This window comes from Botrytis byssoidea (genome assembly GCF_014898295.1).
Source record: "Botrytis byssoidea strain MUCL 94 chromosome Unknown BBYS_050, whole genome shotgun sequence".
NCBI classification, from domain to species: domain Eukaryota; kingdom Fungi; phylum Ascomycota; class Leotiomycetes; order Helotiales; family Sclerotiniaceae; genus Botrytis; species Botrytis byssoidea.
Window position 1 is genome coordinate 1 of NW_024065891.1, and position 23,935 is coordinate 23,935.

The window sequence follows — 23,935 nt, forward strand, 5'->3', positions numbered from 1 at the left end:
TAATTTTATTGATTTGAAAAAATCTTTGAATTGTTTTTTAAGATTATAGATTAATTAATAATAAAATCTTTTATTATAATTATTTCTTTATTTTCCTTTTTATTGAATTTTATATATAAATAATTTATTAAATACATTTAACTAAACTTATAGAATATTCTAATTGAATTAAAACTATTGATTTTGTTTTTTATATATATTAATAACTTAATATATCAAAGAAAATTGAAATCTTTATATAAATCTATTAATTCTACTTTCAAATCAAAACCTTTTATCTTCTAATATCTGGATTCTTTGAATTCCTATTAATATCATTTCGCTTTTGATTTAATATCTCTATCAATTATATTACATTATTATTAATTAATAAATATTATGAGAAGAAGTATTAGTATATTATTATAATTATTTATTATTTAATAAAGATATATTATTTTATATTAATTATAGGATTATTTGTAGAGGAGTTTATTAATCAATTTATTAAAAAGATTTATTATTTATACAAAGTATTTAATAATATTATATTTAATAAAGATTTATAATTTATTTTAGAATTCTGAAAATATTTATTTAAATGTTTATTAATTATTTTAAAATAATCTTCTTTGTTCTATCCTGAATTCAATAGTTAGATAGAAAGAATTAATGCTATGGTAGAATAATATCTTCGAGTTTTTATAAATTTTTATTAGAATAATTAGTATAATTAGTTTTTGTTTATAGAGTTTGTATTCAATAATATTATTTTAGAGATTATTAGTATATCCTTATTCTTTATTAACTATAAATTCTATTTATATTTCAATATTGAATCTTTTTTATTTATATTTCTGAATTTATTATATTAAAGAAAATATGAATTTCTGAAAGCTAATGAAATTATAGATCAATTCAATCTAATTTTAATAAAATTAAAAGTCTTTATTACTTAATTTATTTAAAAATATAAAGATTATATTAATAAAGCTTATATTAATATTTCTTTATATAAAGAGAATAATAAAGTATAAATTAATATTTGGAATATAAAAACTAATTGATCTATAAAAAAAAATAATAATAAATAGAATAATCTTTATAAAATTCTAAAAATTTATAAATAAATCTATTTCCTTCAATTTCTATTTAACTTCAAGATTTTTTCAATATTCTATAACTTCTTACTATAATTACTTTATTATTTATTAGAATTAATTAATTAAGATATAATCAATAAAACTGAATTTTAATAAAATCAAAATTGAATTCTTAAATATAATAATAAAATAAATAAAAAAATTGAATAATAGAAGTTTAATAAACTTCTTAATTATTATAATAAAAATGAATTTTATTATCTAATTAAATAGAAATATTACTTAATCTTTTAATAATCCACTAAAAATTTCCATAATCAAAAAAATATAATTATTACTTTCTATTTAATAAATCTAATTAAATCTAATCTGTTTATTTAAATAAAACTCAAAAAACCAATTATTAATCTTTTATTAATTATATTAAATATAAATATTATTCTTTTAAAACAAAATTAAAGCAAATCAAAAAAGCTTTGATATTTGATTATTACAATTTCTAAAAAAATCTATTTTAATCTAATAATAGAAATAAGAGTATTTTAATATTATTTTATTTTTTAATTTAAATAGTTATTATAATCAAAAATTGATTATTTTGAATAAAAGATACTATTATAATACTAACTACTTATTCATTAACTGTTTTTATACTTAAGACTTTTATAACTAATATATCTTATTTCTTATAAGTAGGGTCCCTTCCTTTCATAGTCCTTCTACCCTTATAGTATAATATAAGTCTTTACCCGTACCTTGACAAAAGGATACTTAAGTATAAATAAAAGTAATTAAATATAAATTATAGAATCTTAAGAATAATAATATTTTCGAAATTATAAATAAAGCTATTCCTATAGATCAAAAACTATTAAATAATAAATATATTCTAAAAAATAAATTAGATTGCTTTAATAAATTAACTAAAAAAAAATAAGATTAATAATTAAGAAATATTTTTAAAAATATAAAATAAATTATTGAGAGATTTTTATTGATATAATAGGATATTTAATATTATATACTTTATTAATAAAAATTATAATAAAAGATTTAGAAATTAATAATATAAATATTGAAACTATTTTCTTAAATAATAAATTAATAAATATAGAAATCCTTATAGAAATACCAAAATATTTCAAAGAAATCTTTTTCAAAATTAGATTTAAAAATAAATTATATTTTAAATTAAAAAAGTTATTTTATAGATTAAAATAAGCTTCAAGAATTTAATAAATAATTATATGAAGATTCTGTAAAGAAATTGAATCTAAAGAATCTATAATAAATTCGAATCTTTTTATAAAAAAGAAAGTATATATTTTATTATATATAAATAATCTATTAATAATAGAAAATTATATTAATATAAATTCAATAAAGAATATAATTGAAAATTATTAGAAATATAAAGATTTCAATAAAATCAGGATATTTCTAGATATTCAAATAAAACAAAATCAATAAAACTAATTATTCAAAATATATTAATTAAATCATATAAAAAAGATTTTATATAGATTCAATATTTATTTAATTAATATCAAAAATTTATTTCTATCTTTTAATATAGTTATATAAAATACAAATGAAAATAAGCTTTTTTATAAAAATAATACAATTTTATATCTTCAGATTATTAGTAATACTATTTGTCTTTTAAATTATATTTAATTTAATATAATATATATCATAAATCAATTTATTTATATTATATATATATTAGAGGAAAGTTATTTAATATTTCTAAAATACTTATTTCAATATCTTATTAATTTATATTCAATTAATATGATCTATTTAAATTGATTAAATATACTTATATATAAATATTGAGTCTATACAAATTCAATTTAGAGATCTTCAATTAATAGAAAATCTATTCAAGAAGTTATAATTATTAAATATAAAGAAATTATAATATCATTGTTAATAAAACAGAAATTAATATCTCTTTATATAATAGAAGCTAAGATTATAATAACTAATAAAGAAGCGAAAGAAATTATCTAAATGGAAAAGCTAATAAAAAACTTAGAAAAATATTCTACAGATGAATTATTCATTTTAATTTTATATTACAATAATATTAATAAAATTAATCAGATATAAGAAAATAAGTTTTATAATAAAGTGGGGTATATTAATATTTAATAATATTATATTTGAAAAGATATAATGAATATCAAAAAACTATATATTATATAAATTCCAGAAATTAAACAAATAGCCAATATTCTTATAAAATAATTTATATATCTTAGCTTTATAATTTATTGAAAAGATCTTAAATTAGATTTGGAAAGTTAGTTTATTAATTTTATTAAAATCTAATAAAATTATATATATAATAATTTATATAATGATTTATTTGATAAAAAATATAGAAATCTAGAATTAATTAATAAGATTACTCTAATATTTTATTTGCTATAGATAAAGAAAAAGTATTTTTATATTATAATATAATTAAAGATTATAGAATAATCAAATTCCATAGGAGATATAAATATTATAAATAATTTAGAGAAATTAATATTATTATAGAAGTTAACAAGGCTTTTTTCATTATTTGTATATAGATAAATTTTATATGTTTTGTTAAAAGGAATAGAAGCTACCTGAGCTAAGCACGTGTAGTGATTAGTAATACGGTTACCTAAACGGGCTAGATTAGACGAACCATAGACAGGCATATTAGTCCTCCCATATAATACTAATACTAAAGGATGCTAAAGGATGATCCATATGCTTACACGCGTAGTAATATAGTCAATATAGAGGCCTCTTCCACCCAATCTTTTAATATGTTTTATATAATCAATTCAACTATAAGGAGGATATTAGAAAATATGTGATATAGTATATAATATGACATGTGTATTATACATATAAAAAGGTTTTATATATAAATTTCACTTTAGTAATAATATACACATTATAATGTATGCGTAACTTACTATCTATTTCTGACAATAATAAAGATTTTAAGATAATTAAATAATTTATCAAATTTTATTATTATTATCAAATTTATAATTAATTATCTAATAAATTCAAATTCTTTTTATTTAATAAAGATCTAATTCAATTATATAATATTTGTTAATATATTTTATATTAAAAATAATTTTATTCTATAACGTGATTTATTAATGAGCGTGTTATATTAGTAAATGAATTATTTATTTTATATAAGAGTTGAGGCCCCGGCTTATCGCATACTAAGCGAAAACATATCAAAAACCCTTATTTCTTCAACTTTTGAATTATATATTATTTCAATTAATGAATGAAATAAATTATTGAAATTGATATATGTAATAGCGATTCAATAAAATGATTCAAAAAAATGAGTGAAATATTTTTAATAATTTTTTTGATAGAGTTATAGGTTTTTGAAATCAAAACTCTCAAATTTTTCAAAAAAATCGATTTTTTTGTATGGGAAAAGCGTTATATGTGATAATTTTTGAAAAATTTCAACTTTAAGAATCTACAATTCTTTCCAAAAAATTATTAAAAATATTTTGTTTATTTTCTTAAAATTAAAATACTAATATCCCTTATACTTTACATTTTCAAATCAATTGTTAAATAATTAATGAAATAATTAGAAAAATTAGTTTATATGGGAAAACAGCTTTTTCGTAGGGATTTTGTTACGAAATAAGGTAGTGTGCGATAAGCTGAGGCCTCAACTCTTACAAAATTCGTTTATATATAATCATACACTTTATTTATAAATTTAATTTTCTGAAAATTTGATACAAAACATTTGAATATAAAATGATTTTAAAAATCTAATTAATTTTAAGAAATTTGAATTTATAAAATTGTTATTATAAAAATAGTTTTTTTATAATGAAAATTGTAATAATTTCCTTTTTTTTTTTAGAAAATGATAAAATTATTTTATAAAAATTAGAACAATAGAAAATCTATATTTTAGTTATTTCTTAAGATCTTTTATTCAAAAAAATAATAATTAGTTATTAAAACATTAATATTTTAAAAAGCTTGATTTAGATGGTTTTCGAAATGATCTGTTTATTAATATAATCTGCTCACTGATAAACCACGTTATATTATTTAATAATTAAGTAATATATCTATAAGATATATAGAACAAACTCTATAAATACTAAATCAATATATATATTAAATTATCAGAATATATTATTTATAATACTATTGGTTCGAGTAGGATACGAAAGATGTAGTACCCACGTGTTCGTAGGTTCTGTATGTCTAATTGTATTCTATCTAAAGAGCTAGCTATGTAGAAAGGTAGTAGGCCTTATATATTTATTTATTTATTTATTTATTTATTTATTTTAATTTACATCCAGGGGGCAAGCCGCAGGGGCTCGCTACAACCTCCCAGGGGGTACTAGGGATGGATTATGCTAGCAGGGGTGCCGGCATAACCACATGTTCTGTTTTTCTATAGCTATAATATAGACTGGGGGAAAGGCAGCTAGGGGCACTATATATATTCCTATCGCTTGTTTTTTGTTTACAATATCGGTATTATTCAATCTATTTTATGCTAAATAACTCAGGTTTATAATTGGTTATAAAATCCTATATTGTTAGTTTTTATATAATATAGTTTGTATGTAATAATAGAGAAAAGAAAATGATTTTAGAGGAGGATATAGTTTTAATTAGTAATATGAAAATAGAAGATTAAAGAATCTTTAGAAAAACTGAATATAATTATTTAAAATAATTAATAATTACTAAGAAATTTATAAAATTTATTGGGATTTTCAAAAGAAAAAAGAAATAATCGATTACACTTTTTATATTTTATAGGATTGAGCTAAGTTTATTTGATTAGTTTTTGAATTAAATATAAAAGTATTGATAAAATATTAAATACTTAGGTTTTTTGTTATATTCATAGGAGTATTTTGGGATGATATTATTATACTGAAAGTATTAATAATAAAATACAAAGTTCCCATATCCAATTCTAAATATTACTAATTATTAAAAAATAAAATAGAAAAAAATAAATTTCTTTAATTTCTTAACTTAATAACTAAAATATTAATAACAATATTAGCTAATAAGGGTAATCTTATTTCATTTCTATTATCTCTACTCTGTCTTTTATCTGAGGGTTTTGACTATTAAACTTATCCTATTGATAGTAGGGAGCAATAAATTATTGTTTTCAATATAATCACTATAAATATCTAAATCAATAAACCAATCAGCCTTCTTGTTTCCAAGGATTTCAGTATATTTAGACAATTATCTAATCACCATTTGTTTATTCCTTATAATCTTATGATAATGTAAAAACATTTATTAAAATAAATCAAAGGTATTATTCCTAATACTCTAAATAATTAAGGTGTTGTTAATATATATAATAATCTGTTCAATTAGCTTTAATTAAACAGTATACTTTAAATCTTTTAGAATATTTATTACTTTAATATCAAAGATATATAAGAGCGGGTTGATCGCCCTATAATCGGATGCTATTGGAAATTGTCCCCAATAGATTATATAATTGTAGCCAATTATCTTTTATTCTTAATAATACTATTCAATATTATCCAAAAAGATTATAATATGATTATTAAGCAGATAATTCTATTATTATATAAATTCAAGTGTAATTATTTTTTTCTTTATATTTCCTATAGGGTCAATATAATTCTTTATAAAAAAATATAGTAAGAAAAATATTAATCTTAATACTTTCGGAATCAATTTAATTAATCTATAGAGGTTAATATTATTTATCTTATATTAAGAGATTTGTATTAAATAAATCACTAATAAATAGTTTTTGTTTATTTTGTGAAATCAGAGTATAAATCTTATTTATATTTATTCAAATATTAGTTTGTTGAGTGATAATCTAGAGTTTCTTAAAATCACAATAATTGAAATTGTATACTAAATGGATAGAATTTCTTTTATTATTAAAACAATTATTTAATTGATTTTGGTGATATAATTACCCAGCTTTGTACTTATTATTATATTATAGATGGCTCCTTTAGTTCGATTTAGCTTTATTCAGCTTATATACTATATCTTAAATTCATATAGGGTAGAAAATAGGATATAAATAATTATTACTTTATATAATATTATAGCTAATAGGCTATAGTATATTTATATAAATCCTTTGATATACCTTATAATCTTGTAGACTTTTATTTCTTATTCTATTATATATCTTTTAAAAAAAAGCTTTTAATCAAATTAAATTTTCAGTTAATATAGAGCTAATTAAATAGTTTTATTATTTATTTTATTAATAAAATGAATTATTATTTCATTATTTACCTTCAGGTGTGGAATATATATCTTTCTCCTTTGAAAGAAATATATCATTTCTAGTTTTTCTAATACAAATATTATATAGTTTTATTTACCTTATTAAAAAATCTAATAGAGATTGTATTTAAGAAAACCAATATTTTTATAAATATTTTTGGTTATATAATAAATATAGATATTGTTAATATATCTGAAATATAATTTGGTATTTTAATTCAAAAGTTTAGTGAGGTATAAAATATATAATATAAATAAAAGCGGGGAGCTCTGCGGAATACTGTATTTAATATAATTATATTCTATAATTATATTTTCTAGCTGAACTTTTACTAAACGATTGTTTAAAAAAACTTAAATTAATTGTAAAAGAGAATGGGGCCATCTTTATTAACATATACATTCTAATAGTCTATTTAATAGAAGTGTATTGAATGTATCTTGTATATCTAATATAACTATTATAACTTCTTACTTATAGACAAAAGCCTCTTCGATATTATATACAAACGAAATAACTAGATCCATTACTATTCGCTTGAGGAGCATTCCTTTATATTAAAAGCTAATTATATCTATTATTATTGTGATTTATAAGATATATTAAGCAATTATATATTCCAAACCTTTTAAGATGTATAAGAATAGAGTTATTGATCACTAGGATTGTATTAACAATTTGTCTTTCTTTCTAATCTTAGAAATTATTATTACTTTTGCATATTTTCATTTATTTGAGAAATAGCTTAATTACAGATATTAATTAAAGATTCTAATAATTATTAATTCAATAAAATCCTAATAAGTTTTTAAAAAACAAATAATAATTTAATTAGATTTTAATAAAATACTTGAAATTCTTATAATACTCTTTTCTATTTTTTCAAAAATTACTTTTATATACTATAGAAATTCATTAAATATATAATCTGATTGAAATAGATTTATTATAAGATTGTTATTACTATTAAAATATTTGAGAATCTCTTTTTATAGAATTTGAGTTTTTTTAATAATATTTTTGATTATTATATTATTAATAATCAAAGGTAGTATTCTAAGATTAATAGTGAGCTTATACCAATTAATCATTTTATATAAATCTTTATTACAGTTTATTTTATTAATAATTTTATATTAATATTAATATTTGGCTTTTCTAATTGTAATTATTAATTCCTATTGTTAGTATTCTATCTAATTAATATTTTCAGTTTTAACTATTTTATAATTTTAATATACTATTTTGTATTTGCTTATTTATTAAGGGGCAAAGTAATTGGAAGTGTTTTTCTTTTTTTTTACTAAGCGAATTACTAATTCAAATAAAGAATTCAGTATTCCTATTAATTCATTAACCTATTCAACAAGTATATTTATTAGATTTAGAAAATAGGGAATCCCATTCTTTATAATTTCTTAGAAGATTGAAAGACCTTTCTTATTAATCATATAACTAAAAAACTTAATAATAGATGAAATAAGGTTTAGGATTATAATTACCTGTATTTTGTGATTGGAATTGCTTTTTAGATTAATATCAATAATAATATTAGTGAAAGGGATATTAGAGAAAATCAAATCAATTATATAATCTACTTTATGAGTAGGGATCCTTAGAGTCCTAATAAAATCCATTTTATTCGAAAGGGATTATTCTATAAAAGAAATTCTTTAGCTAACTAAAGCTATATTAAACTTGAATAGATTATACTTAATATTAAAGTTGCCATCTATTATTATGTAATTGAAAAATACTCTAAAGATTATTAGATTTATTATTTCCTTAGTACCCAATTATTAATATATATTAATAATTTATATACTATTTACTTTTATTTAAAGAAATTTTTAATATAATTAAATATGTTTTTATTGAGTATATAATTATTTGCTTTTATATATATATACTATTGTTTTTAATCTCTCTTTTTCTCTTTTGGGGTTATCTAGATTATTCTAATTATTTATTGGTATAAAAAAATTGTACCCCGAATAATTCTAAGTTTAAGATTTAGGGTATATAAAAGATTCTTATATATATAGAACCTCCAAATCTTGTTTATATGCTATTTATAGTATTGTGATGTATACTTCTATTTTCTTTTGAATATTTACTCAATTAATCTGTATAAATCGAGCTATAGTTGTTTAGTAATTGGTATTACAGTATTAAGAGGAGTAGCTATTTATTCAAATTGATATTAATATTTATATTAATATACTACAATAGTATAACATTAAAGAATATTTTTTTATTTAAATTGCTCTTATTTAAACACTTTTTTTTAAGATAATAAAGGTTCTTGGGCAAATTATTAGTTGGGGAAATATTTTAAGAGATATATTAGAAACTACTCAGGTTTTTATATATAATAATATATTTCTTATAAATAAAAAGAAATATTTCTACTATTACACTCCAAAAAGTTATTATAATTAAGATAATTATCTTATTTATTAATACTTTAGTAATTAGATAAGTTTTTTAACTATATTTCTTGATTTTGTAAGCTTTGGATTTCATAAAGTATATAACTTTCCCATTGACTTGATATAATATTGTAAGATAACTGTTATACTCAACCAGGAATAGTTCTATATAGTTTATATATTTAATCTTAGTTTTATATTTAGACCCAAACAAACTATTGTAGTTTATTTGTAGAACATTATAATTATTATATCTTAGAGCATTTTTATATATTATTAGATTATAGAAACTCTAGCACCCTAAATTATAATAAATAATATATTGTTTTGGCTTAATATATTAAGCTTATTTAAAATTATTAAAAAATCTAAAAGAAAAGATTTTTCTTAATAAATTAATAATTTAGATCTACTTATAGAAGTCAATTATTCAAATAATAATTCAATAATTAATTAAGAAAGTATTTATTTATATTAATACTTTCTCAATTATTATTTTCTTAATAATTAATATTTTATTTTTATTTAAATTATAAAAAAAAATCGAAATCTTTTTTAGTATATAATAATATTAGATTATAGATTATTCCAAATTATTATAATTTAGAATCTTTTTGATTTTTTCTATATTCTTAACTTTAAAAAGTTTATTATATATAATATCATTAGTGGTATATATTATTTATCTAATAGCTATAGAAATAATAATTATAATATTAGTATCTTTCAAATTAAGAATAGTCTCATTAATCGCCTTTCTTAATATATAAATATTCAGGCGGCTTACTATTAATATAGCAATTCCTACCACTAATAGATAGATATCTACTTTGATTTTCCAGGATTTAATCGATTTCTATTTGTTAGCCTACCCTTATATATATATAATCACATTTGTAAATATACTCAAGTTTTTTAAGGTTTTTATAATATTCATATAAATATAATTTGAATTATTATTGTTTTTATTTTTAATTATAAATTATATTATAATTTATAATAATTTAGTTTTAATATTGTTTATTACTATATTATATACTTTTTTATTAAAAACTATTTTCTCTGATATATTATCAACTTCGAATTGATAAAATATTGTTTCGAATACTTTATAAACCTTATATTTGAATTATATTTGCTTATCAAGAATATTAAATTAATTTATAATAAAGAATTCTTTTATTATCAATAAACTTAATATAGCAATTCTTATAGTTTTTATATTATAAATACTTATACTACTATAATTGAATAGTAAAAATAAGGGTAATGATCAATCTCAAGTAAACTAAGGATTAATTGTGATTAATGTTCTTGTAGAAATAATCACCATAATGCTTACACCGTTAGCAACGACTATAACTGTATTTGATACTAAAGCTTATATAATCGGAAGATGCGACTTAATGTAATCTAAGCTCGCAAATGTATCGTGTATATTGAAAATCAATTAATTAAAACTATAAAAATATTAATAATCTAGAATCTATTATATTATTTTAATAGATTTTTATATTATAATTATTGTTTTAATTAAAAATAATATGTAGGCCTTATATAGACACTATTAAAAGAACTAATCTCTTTCGTATTCGCTTAATCCCTTTGATACAATAGCCATTGTATTGAAGTCATTCCTTTGAAGTCATTCCTTTAAAGTGAATACCCTTTGTTTACACAAATACTAATATTAATTTCATTGAAAAAGAATTCTAATAATATATTATATTAATATTCATTTAAACAAAAACAGTTTTTATGGAAATATATTATTATATAAATCTTATAAAATTATTTATAATAAAGTTTATAATTTAGATATTAGTAAAGCAATTATACTTCAAATAATTATAAAAACTATTAATAATATTATTAAATCGAATAATTTAATATTTACTCTATTCATTTTTGATATATTCTCTTATATTATTAAAAATAATTCTTTAATATTTATTATTCAATAATAAGTTATTATAATTTCTAAGATTATAATAAAAATCCATAAATTATATAATTTTATATAAATATAAAAAGCCTTAAATATATATAATAGTTTCTTTACAATTACACTTTATAATTTACTATTAAATAATATTATTTTAATTTGGAAAAAGAATAATGAAATAGCTTTCAATAAATAAATAAAATCATTCTTATTATCTAATATTGATAATAAAATATATATATTCAATTTACCTTATGGATTCACAAAATTTAGATTTATATTAGTAAAGTCTTATTATCAAATTGACTCAATTAATTAGATTAATTAAATCAATCAACTCAATTAAATCGATTATATTCCAAATCACCTCGGTGAATATAACATAACTTTATTAGAATTTAATAAAATTAAAGTATTTATTTTTAATATATCAATTATATATATTATAAATTTTAAAAAGCCTTTTTTGAATTTATTCAAAAATAATCAAATGTTTATATTAATATTTTCTTTATAAATAATTATATTTTAGATTTAAGTTTATATATAAAATTAAAATTCTGATTATTTTATTATTAATTTCAAAAATTCAATTATATATAAAGAATCTAGAAAAAAGACGATTAATAGATTAATAGTTAAGGATATATTTGAGATTATATTATTATTAAATATTTTTTTAGATATATATATTTTGAAATTATAACTTATTAATGAGATGAAGAATAAAGATATGAATATTAAATTCTATAAATCAAAACTAATTATTTAAATATATAATAATATTAATAAAATAATTATATTAATATATTTTAATTTCTTTAATTTTAAATACTTAAAAGAATAGTATGAGTATATATATTCAAGATATTATTTAAATATATATTCAATTTATATTGAATTTATATTACACTTTTTATATTTATATTCTAAAAGAAATAGATTTATTAATTAATATAATTATATTTACTATTAAATTATTATATGGTGTTCTAGAGGCAGGAAACTATTGATTCAGGACATACTACACTCATCATTATAAGAAGCTTAAAATGTAACAATCTTCATATAACTCTTGTCTTTTGTATAATAATGAGGGAACTAGATTCGACATCATAGAACTTCAAACAGATGATATACTTATTATTAGGGATAGTGTGTTTATATAGACTGAGAATGAGTAATTTAAGTAGATTAGTTTTATAACTAAAGATTACGAAAAATTGATTTATAATTATTCATTAAAATTTAATAATATTACTCTTATATTCTAAAACAATAACATTCATTTCAACTAAAAGAAATAATATAACAATCTACAATTTGTTTCTATAAAATCCATAAATATTTATAGAATATATAGTAAAGTCCGGAAGTATATTCCTATATGTAATTAATATATTATATAATAAGCCTGTAGTATATATATTATAATTATATATTAATCTGAAGTATTTTTTGATTTATTTATAGTAGTATAGATAATATAACCTGATAAAATAATATTATAATATTAAATAAGCATATCAAATAACAAAAAGAAAATTCTATCAAAAATTTCAACTATATACTACTTAATCTAAATTCATTTAAAATTATTGTTTTTACTAATGTCTCGTTTATAAATAATAAGGACTACTCGTTTTAAATAGACTATATAATTATTATAATAAATAAATATAATAATACTAATATTGTAAGCGGAACCTTATACTAATCACATAGTCTATTCCTATAGCTAGTATTTATAGTCCTTTTTCCTATAGTTTATAAACAATAGTTAGTTTCTATTTAACTTCTAGTATATCTTATAAAGTACTAACATAATTTATCAATACATGCATCATATCAGTGCGTGCACCACTTTTACCTCAATTTATACTTTCAAATTCATATTATTTAATAACAATTGAATTAATTAATTAAAATTATTCAGAATTTAATAATCTAGAATCTATTATATTATTTTGATAGATTCTTATATTATAATCTATTTTTTTATATTTACTATAATATTGAATAGAAAATGTTTTTCTATTAAATTTTTTTTTTTTTAATATTTATTATATTGAATTTGAATATCAATCTTTTATTAAAATAATATATTAAAAACTTTTTGTTTAATAAATACTTCTTTTTAATATAATTAGATTTTTTTTATATATTAATATTTATTTAATATTTTATTTATTATTCAAAATATACAAATCTTTATATTCAAAAGTATATTTTTATAAATTAATTGTTTTATATTTTTAGTTAAAATTAATATAATCTCAAATATAAATATAAATAAGTTTAATTAATAACAAATTATTTAAGATTTAATTAATATTAATTAAAAAAAAGTTTTAATTAAATTATAAAAGATTTAAGAGATTTATTAATTTAGATTAAAAAAGGAAAGAATAAATGTATAAATTTGAATATTTAATTTCGAGAATATAATTTTAGAATTAAATAAAATAAAATTTATTTTTTGGAATTCTAATTTTATATTTTGAGAAATAATTGATTCTTTATATATAGTTTTAAAAATTATAAAGAATTCAATCTTTGAAATATAATTAATATATATTTTAATAAATCCATTAATTTGATTATTATATAAACATTTTAGATTATTAAAACAATTTATATTAAATAATTGAATTAAATAATTTAAATATAATAATAAATATATATATTTAATATTATTCTTTTTATAATAATTCTAAAATAATATTGATTTATAGCTTTTATATCTATTCAATATCAATCTTCACATTTTACCCTTTTTTCGATTCTTCACTATATTTATAAAATATTTTAATTATTCTAAATCTGTTTTATTATTGGTTTATTTATTAGATATAAATTTATTACTTTAATTTATAGAAATATCAATTTCGATAATTAATTAAAGAAATAAATCTATTCTGTTAATTAAAAATAAGAAGAATTTCTTTTTTTTTCTGCGATCTATTATTATTAGAGTCTATTTTTGATTACTGATTATCATTTGTTTCTATTAATCTTAATATATTAATTATTATTATATATATAATCTTATTATAAAAACTCTTCATAAAATATAGAAATCTTTATTCAAAAACTATATTTCGTTTACATCTTCCACAATTAATCGAAACTCTTTTTCTAAAAGTTTAGAATTCTTATAAAAAAACTTTTTGAAAATTATAAACTTATTCAATTAAAAAATCTATCTTTAATCTTTATATCATTTATAAATCAATATATCCAAAACTTTCTAATAATTCTTTTTTTTTTAATTCAAAAATATAATTTATTATATCTTTTATTTTTTTAAATTTAAAAAGAAATTTTTTTGAATTTATATTAAGAATATATAAAATAATCATTTATTCTTTTATTTTAATAAATTTCAAATTTTATAATTAAAATTCAATTATAGAAATTATTCCATTTATTTTTTAAATAAATATTATATATATAATATTATATAATTTAATAGTTTTTTGAATCAAAAGTTTTTTATTTTTTTTGATAGTTTTAATAACTAAAAGTATTCTCCCTTTTTTATTATTTGATTATATAATAAATAATTAAAAAATCTTATATTGAAATTGAAAAATATAAATTGAGGTAAAAGTGGTGTACGCACTGATATAGTACATGCACTGATAAACTACATTATATAAAGTCTTTCTTTTCTCTTCTTTATCTGAAGTACTATATTATAGTGACTTTTCTGTGGTATATGTGAAGGACTACTCTACGACCCTATCACCTTCTACTCGTTTACAATATTATTCATTAGTTATTTATTAAATACAAAAGAATTATATATAGCATTTTAGTATTTGAATTATATAGATTAATTTAGAGATTCAATATTAGTACAATAATTATTTCTATAATTAATGTTATTTTCAATAAAAAGATTTTATTAGTTTTATATATTAATTCAAAGTTGTTATTAATTCGAGAAGAATACGAAAGACGTGGTACCCACGTATTGTAGGCCCTGTATGTTTAATTGTATTCTATCTAAAGAGCTAGCTAAATGGGAAAGTAATAGGCCTTATATAGACACTATTGAAAGAGCTAGTCTCTTTCGCATTCGCTTAATCCCTTTAATATAGTAGCTATTATATTGAAGTCATTCCTTTAAAGTGAATACTCTTATTCATATAGTTGTTATATAATTTACTTACTAAACTAAATATAATTAATGAGAAGAGATTAATAATTTATATTATAGTATTATACTAATTCTATAAGAGAAAAGAGATTATTAAAGTTATATAGATTAATAGTTCAATTAATTCAGCTAATATAATAACAAAAAGATAACTATATTAAATTCTTATTGATCTAATTAATATAAATAAGATTAATATCAAAACAATGAAATAAATAGAAAAAAATTAAAAAAAGAAATTAATTTTATTAATAAAAGATTAGAGATTTTAATTAATAGATAAAGAATTTTTATAACTTTATAAATATTTTTTTAGCTATTATATTTGAAATTATATAAAGGAATCCTAAGTATATAAATAAGAATATTCACTTTAAAAAAATAACTTTAATATAATAATTATTATATTAAAGAAATTAAGCAAATATAAAAGAGATTAGTTTTTTTAATAATGCTTATATAAAATCTATTACTTTTTTATTTAATTAGCTTTTTAGATAGCATATAATTAGATATATAGAACCTATAATATATGAGTACCACATCTTTCATATCCTTCTCGAATCAATAATAACTTTATTAGATTTTGATAAAATTAATAAATTAATTTTCTAAATCTAATTCAAGATCTTTTCTATAAATTATAAAGTTAGGATATATGAATTATTTTATAAAAATACTAATTAATTATTTAATATTTAATCTTTTAATATTAATTATATTTTCTGTCCGTTTTTTTGAAAAAAAAATGAATCATTTATATATAATAAAAAAAGAAAATCGAATAATAAGAAATGTAATAAATAATTGATTAAATGTTAAATAAATATCGGAAAATAAGACTTTAAAAAAAATTAAATTAAATTTTGAGAAAAATAAATATCAAATTATATAAAACAAAATTAAAATTATAATACTTTATAGTTATAGTGTTACGGTTTTGAACTATAGAGCTCCGTTGAGCATGTGACAGTAGGCCTTCAGGCCTATAGTATACCGAGGGGAGCTTGTACATATATATAAATTGTATAATTTTTATAGTTTAGGAAAATTAATAAAAAGTCTTTATACTACATTACGTCAAGTTGATTCATTACTAGTATATACTCTAACATATAGAATATAAATAAAGCTTAATATGAATATATAAGATTTAATTAATATAATAAATAAGATCTACTTTATAAATTTCCAATTCCTTTTTTCATTTAATTGATCTATTTATTATTTAATTTTTTTCTTATATACTGATTTATGATATATGTAAAAATATATTAAAAACTATAATCTTATTTTTTTAAATTATTAAATTTAGTAAAAATAAACATAAATAGAATATTTCAATCATTAGGTAAAGAATTGAGTTGTTATTATTTAAAAACACATTCACAATTATAATTTAATCTAAATTTAATAATAGTAAAGAGAAAAGAATATTTTGAAATACAAATGTTGATTTGATTGATTATTGTAAATACTATTAATTACAGGTATAATTTTAAATTGTTTTCAAAGTATATGTCACGGTCATGGACTAAAGGGCTTCATTAGGCATGTGATAGTAAGCCCTCGGGCCTATCATATGCCAAAAGGAGCCCGCATATATATATAAATTATATAGTTTTCATAAATTTAGAAGAATTAATGAAAAGTCTTTGTGCTACATTTCACCTAGTTGATTTATTACTAGTATCTACTCTAACAGTATATACTAATAAGAATAGTATCAAATAAAACTTATTTGTATTATTATTTTGATTTCATCAATCTCTTTGAATACTAGAGCTCCCTCTAGTTCTTTTCAAAAATCAACAGATACATTATATTCTGATTAGGGATCTGAATGGCGATGGGAAGACAAACTATTTTACGGGTTTACTAGGATACTGAGGCGCTCGATATCCGGTTCACACCAGGTAGCGAGGAAGAGGAGATCGTTGTCACGTCTAGTTGCGATTTAGTAAAGGATGAAAATCGGGAATACTGCACCTAGGAAGAAGTTATCAAACTAAATTTATGATATGTATTCTTAGTAGAGAAATTAAAAGGTTAAATACAATATATATACAATGTTAAACTTAACTCTATCTACTATACGAAACTAGAAGTTGGTAAGTAACTTTGTGTAGTGTTCGTTATTAGACAGTTATCATACCCTTTCATATTGTGATACTTTTGAACCCACCTGACCCAAGGCATGTGACCCACCTGTAGCATATATATATATAGAAGGCAATAGGCCATTTTTAGAGGATCAGGATTGCTTTACCCTCCTTTGACTACCTTATTAAGTTGATACTATGAGTTAACTACGAAATGTGCTGTTCGTACGCCCCCTTACCCTTCTACTAGTGCTATCGGGTTGCACTTATTCTCACTCCGACACTCCCACAATATAACAATATAACAAAATTTCGTCAGCCAAGCTCGAGAATCAATTGACGATAAATATGCATAGAATAAACAAAAACTGATCTTCAACTTTCTCCGTGAGGTCTGCCATCGCGAATATCAAAGAAGACATAGAAACGAGATGTCTTTGAGTTGAGTTACTAAGATTGATACTGAACCTGTAAGATGAAGTGGTGCAGAGATCACATCGGAAATTATTAAACGCTGAACTAATGGGGCTAGAGGTATATCGTTACGTGTGGTCGCTTAGGGAGATCAACTCCTTCGGATGTATCTCCAGCTCCGCCGTCAATATAACCTCAAATTTCAAACCTCAATTCTTGTCCTCCAACATCTTTGAAGCTCACCTACTCTTCGGAACCGGAGGGGACTGCTGTAAACCAAAAAATGGCATACTGGTATTTGAATGTTGAGCTAATGCTAGCTTTCACCTGAAGATAACACGTCAAGGGATCGAGCACAAGTTGAGGAAATGATAAATTCATACGAAAGTAACTAATGCCGACCTATACATCTCCAATAGCAAAGAGCGTTCCCCTTGATCCAAGCCTAGTTGATAGACTGCGGAAAATGAGATTGCACCAGCGCATTTGCAACAGGCGTCAACGTAGTGAAAGGCTCTTTATCATGTAGTTGGAGAGAGTACAGCTTAATGAGAGATAGGCAGTGGATAAGATGAAACAAATAAAAGTCATGAAGATTCGCTTTTCCGATTTCGATCGCGTCCGCAAGGAAATCAACGCAATGGCTCTGATGTTGCCCGGCGTAGGCATACCCAAATCCGACCTCGTTTCCGTTTTCGGCCAACCCAGGTAACGCCATCGTCGGCTTGAAGCCCAGCTCGGCTGCGGACCGAACTTCCCGACCGGTTTCCATGAGGTAGTAGTTTAGGATACTAACGCGGTCAGCATCGCCATCCGCATCATCATAACGTCGTTTGATGGCCGCGGGAATATTCCAGCGGTCTACTGTATCGTTCTTGGGGTGTATGGTGAACTGGAAGAAGGCCTTACCCTTCTCGGTGGAAACTCTCAAGTGCTCCTTTCGCATGTTTCCGAAAACCTCGCGTTTCAATTGCTCTTGACGTGCCGCAACAGCATCAGCGGCGTCTCTCTTGTCTAGGCCTGCAGAATCAGCGGCAGAGCTCTCTTTGTACCTACTCAAATTAGTCTTGATCCTCATTAATCTTGTAATATTTCTTACCACGGAGCGGCCTCAGCTCTCTCGCTCAAACCAGCATCATCAGCGGCCACGCTCTCTTTGTACCACGGAGCGGCCTCAGCTCTCTTAGCTAGGCCGGCATCATCAGCGGCCACGCTCTCTTTGTACCTGCTCAAGTTAGTCTTGATCCTCATTAATCTTGTAATATTTCTTACCACGGAGCGGCCTCAGCTCTCTCGCTCAAACCAGCATCATCAGCGGCCACGCTCTCTTTGTACCACGGAGCGGCCTCAGCTCTCTTAGTCAGGCCAGCATCATCCGCAGCAGCACTCTCCTTGTACCACGGAGCGGCCTCAGCTCTCTTAGTCAGGCCAGCATCATCCGCAGCAGCACTCTCCTTGTACCACGGAGCGGCCTCAGCTCTCTTAGTCAGGCCAGCATCATCCGCAGCAGCACTCTCCTTGTACCACGGAGCGGCCTCAGCTCTCTTAGTCAGGCCAGCATCATCCGCAGCAGCACTCTCCTTGTACCATGGAGCGGCCTCAGCTCTCTTATCTAGTCCCGTAATATTGGTTATTAAAGGAAGGATTGAAGGTAGAGTAAGTAACTTACCACCGTGTGGAAGTGGGGCAGCGTAAGCCGCTGCTGCTACGAGAGCCACAATGGCAAGAGTAGAACGAACCATGATGGTTATGCTAGGGATGAGAGAGGATGAGAGAGAATAGTAGATTGAAGATGGGTGATTTAAGCTAAACAACGGATTTCTGCTTTGAGAGTGAAGCAATCAATGGGATGAGCTCGTGCTTTTATCCTCAGATCACTCGTTCGTTCATTTGACCCGATTGCCTTACATCATCAGGCTATTTTCTTTTGGCTTGATATCCTTATTCCGAGTCGGGATAGCCGAAGTTCCATACTTCGAACCGGACTTTCTTTGCTCGGATAAACATCATATTCATGTATTTCCAATACGCTTTTAGCCAAAGAGATTTAACCGTACAAAGCAAACCCTCAAGTCAGGTCTCTCCGTAGAGGGGGCCACAGCAGAGTAGCTCTGCTTTCACTGGAGGTTGATGACGAGCTTGGCTGGGGAAGACCGACGTCTCAGCAAATCTGTCCCTTCTTAGATTGCACCTTGCAAGCGATTTGAAGAAATGCCGTAAAATAACAGAGCTTTTTGAAAATATATTAAAATCATTGGCTGTCGGCATCATCTCCACAGTCGCCACTAGTGAATGACCTGTTCTTGCTCCAAATTCCAACTCTTACTCGCCTTTACGAAGCCAATGGTCTGAAAGAAACGAAGTGGGGTCTTTCGGCGTCTTTAGGGGGGTGTTCAAGCATTGTGCAAAGGCATCGTACTTCGTACATTACCTGATCATTGGCAGGATACGAGCCTGTTTGTGCTGCTGTGCCATGCGGGGTCCGTAAGCACCCAGACGGCCGCCGCAAGGGTTTAATAAGGAACCCCCAATCGGATCATTAGAAAACGTCTACCTTCCCCGCCCAAGCCTTGTCAAGCATATTCAAGCTTTTTCCGTTGTCGAAGGGGCACCTGCAGTCAAGTGGGATACTAATATGACGTGGATCTGCACCAACGTCCATCCCACCAACGATAATAATCTGACGACTTTCCCCCTCTGGCGTGCAGTAACTCTCATTCTTAGGGCAAAGTACCGGTTACCGGCTATGCACGCACTCTACTCTGTATGTGTGGAGGTGACATTCTGAGTAATGGAAAAAGGTTTAAGCGAAAGGTTTAAGCGAAAGGTTTAAGCGCTATCTTATCAACCTCAAAGGCTAAACCCACCAAACGGAGACCCCGTAGCCCTTGCAAACATGTCATGCTAATCGGAAGTTTACCTGAATAACTCAAAGTACCGAGAGATGGGATATTTCCTTCCTCATTCCGACCCCGCCACAAAATTCCCGATATATATCTGACGTATTATTTCAGAAGTAAGCATGTAGATCAAGAGGGGAGTTCCTTTTAACCAGCGTTGTCGCCAGAATACTACCAATTATCATCTATCAACCATCATCGTCCCGCTATGATCAATGGATCTCTTTCGAAGAAACACGAGCAGGGAGCAGCACGGAGCTACTAGGGAAGTCCGAATTCGTCGCTTTTTGGTCGCGTCCATCTTCGTTAGCCTCTTGCTCATCGTATTCGTCCTTCTCCTCAATCCTCGTTCTCAGCCCTTCTCGCTAAGGTCATCCTCTGCCCATGACCCTCTCCCGACCCTCCCTCGCTTCTTCCAGAACTATCCTACCCTCGAATCCTATGGTCCTATTGCCGATTCCCATTGGGAGGCTCTTCTCCTTTCTCCCAATGGTGGCTACATAAAGGTCCAGCGCAACGAAACCTTTGTTGAGAGCTGGGGCATAAGCATGTTTCACGCCCTCCACTGCCTTCGCATGCTTAGAGACGCACTTGCACCCACTACGTCTGAGCACTCTGAGCACTCTAACCACTTTCGCCCAACTCACCTGACTCACTGCTTCACCTACTTGGCGCAATCACTACTCTGCGCTGCTGACGACACTATCGAGGCTCCTATTCTCGAATATAACCGTCATAATGAAATTACAGGCTTCCGTGTGGACGGGATCGGAGTGCAGCACAAGCAGTGTAGGGACCCAGCACTGCTCTACGCTGTGGCTAGCAAGACAGAGCAGAGCCCTTTGACTCGTGATTGGCCCGGACTGCAAGGAGCAAAGGAGTTGATATGGGATTCAAGCGTATGGGAAAATGGCAAGTGTGTTGGAGACATATTTTGACAGCTGAGTTGCTCAATGTACATTCTTATGATAGGAATTGCAATTTGAATCGAAATGATATAATCCCTTTATGATTCAAAATGAACTCCCTTCTTTTGAATATGTGAGACATCGTGCCATTGATCTAATATTATTAAATTCAATACAAATTCCAATTTTTGAGATATCTTAAAACAAATTCTATTAATCGATTCCCCAAGCTTTAATTAATCATAAATTATGTTTCTTTTCATTTTGTCAATTTCTTGAAGGTTGTGTACTGAATTGAATAGTTCTCGAATACTATACACACCACTAAATTCTAAATATGGCTTTAGCTCAGGCAAAAATCCATTTTTGGGGTTTTGACCAAATGCGCGTTATCGGCCTCGATAGTTATTCAATCATCATGATAGTTACTTATATTAACGTAGTTTAACACCGAGTGGCCCATATTATCAAATAGCCCACTTTCACCTCAATTTACACTTTCAAACTTATATTATTCAATAATAATTGAATCAATTAATTGAAACTATTAAGAATCTAATAATCTAGGATTTATTATATTATTTTGATAGATTCTTATATTATATTTTGTTTTTCTATATTCACTATAATATTAATTAAAAGATATTTCCTTATTAGAATTCCTTTCTTTTTGATATTTATTATATTGAATCTAAATATTAATCTTTTACTAAAATAATATATCAAAAGTTTTTTATTTAATAAATACTTTTTTTTAATATAATTAAGTTTTTTTTTTATATCAATATTTATTTAATATTTCATTTGTTATTTAAAGTATATAATTCTTTATATTTAAAAATATATTCTTATAAACTAATCTTTTTATATCTTTAATTAAAATTAATATAATTCGAATATAGATATAAAAGAATTTGATTAATAATAAGTTATTCAAGATTTAATTAATATTGATTAAAAAAGAGCTTCAATTGAATTACAAAGAGTTTAAGAAATTTATTAATTTAAATTAAAAAAAAAGCGAATAGATATATAAATTCGAATATCTAATTTTGAGAATATAGTTTCAGAATTAAATAAAATTAAATTTGTTTTTTGAAATTTTGCTTTTATATTTTAAGAAGTAATAGATTCTTAATATACAATTTTGAAAACTATAAAGAATTCAATTTTCAAAATATAATTAATATATACCTTAATAAATTTATTGATTTGAATATTATATAAATATTTCAAATTATTAAAATAATTAATATCAAATAATTAAATTAAATAATTTAAATATAATAATAAATTTAAATATATAATATTATTCTTTTTATAATATATTTAAAAAACTATTAATTTATAGTTTTTATATTTATTTAATATCAATATTCGATATTTATTCTTTTTTCAATTTTTAATATACTTATCGAAATATTTCAACCATTCTAAATCTATTTTATTATTTATCCATCTATTAAATATAAATTTAATAATTTATTCCATAAAAAAACTAATTTCGATATATCAATTAGAAAGATAAATCTATCCTTGAATTACTAAAAATAAAGGAATAGTTTTATTCTTTATATTTCCATATATTATTATTATAATCTATTCTCGATTATCTAATTATACTAATTTACTTTTATTATATCTTTTAGTATTAATAACAATTATTACTATATA

The 23,935-nt window shown here is 23.0% G+C and overlaps 2 protein-coding genes across 2 annotated transcripts; one reads left to right on the top strand and one right to left on the bottom strand.

Moving 5' to 3' along the window:
• Nucleotides 1–18,898: 18,898 nt before the first annotated feature.
• Nucleotides 18,899–20,195, bottom strand: EAE97_012084 (uncharacterized protein; the record flags this gene model as incomplete). The annotated part of the gene is made up of 4 exons (XM_038882598.1): nucleotides 18,899–19,505; nucleotides 19,553–19,678; nucleotides 19,726–20,065; nucleotides 20,123–20,195. The coding sequence occupies 4 exons, from the start codon at nucleotides 20,193–20,195 to the stop codon at nucleotides 18,899–18,901; spliced, it is 1,146 nt and encodes a 381-aa protein (XP_038726545.1).
• Nucleotides 20,196–21,568: 1,373 nt separating this feature from the next.
• EAE97_012085 (uncharacterized protein) lies at nucleotides 21,569–22,291 on the top strand (the record flags this gene model as incomplete). Its single annotated transcript, XM_038882599.1, has 1 exon — nucleotides 21,569–22,291. The coding sequence occupies one exon, from the start codon at nucleotides 21,569–21,571 to the stop codon at nucleotides 22,289–22,291; it is 723 nt and encodes a 240-aa protein (XP_038726546.1).
• Between the last annotated feature and the right edge of the window lie 1,644 nt (nucleotides 22,292–23,935).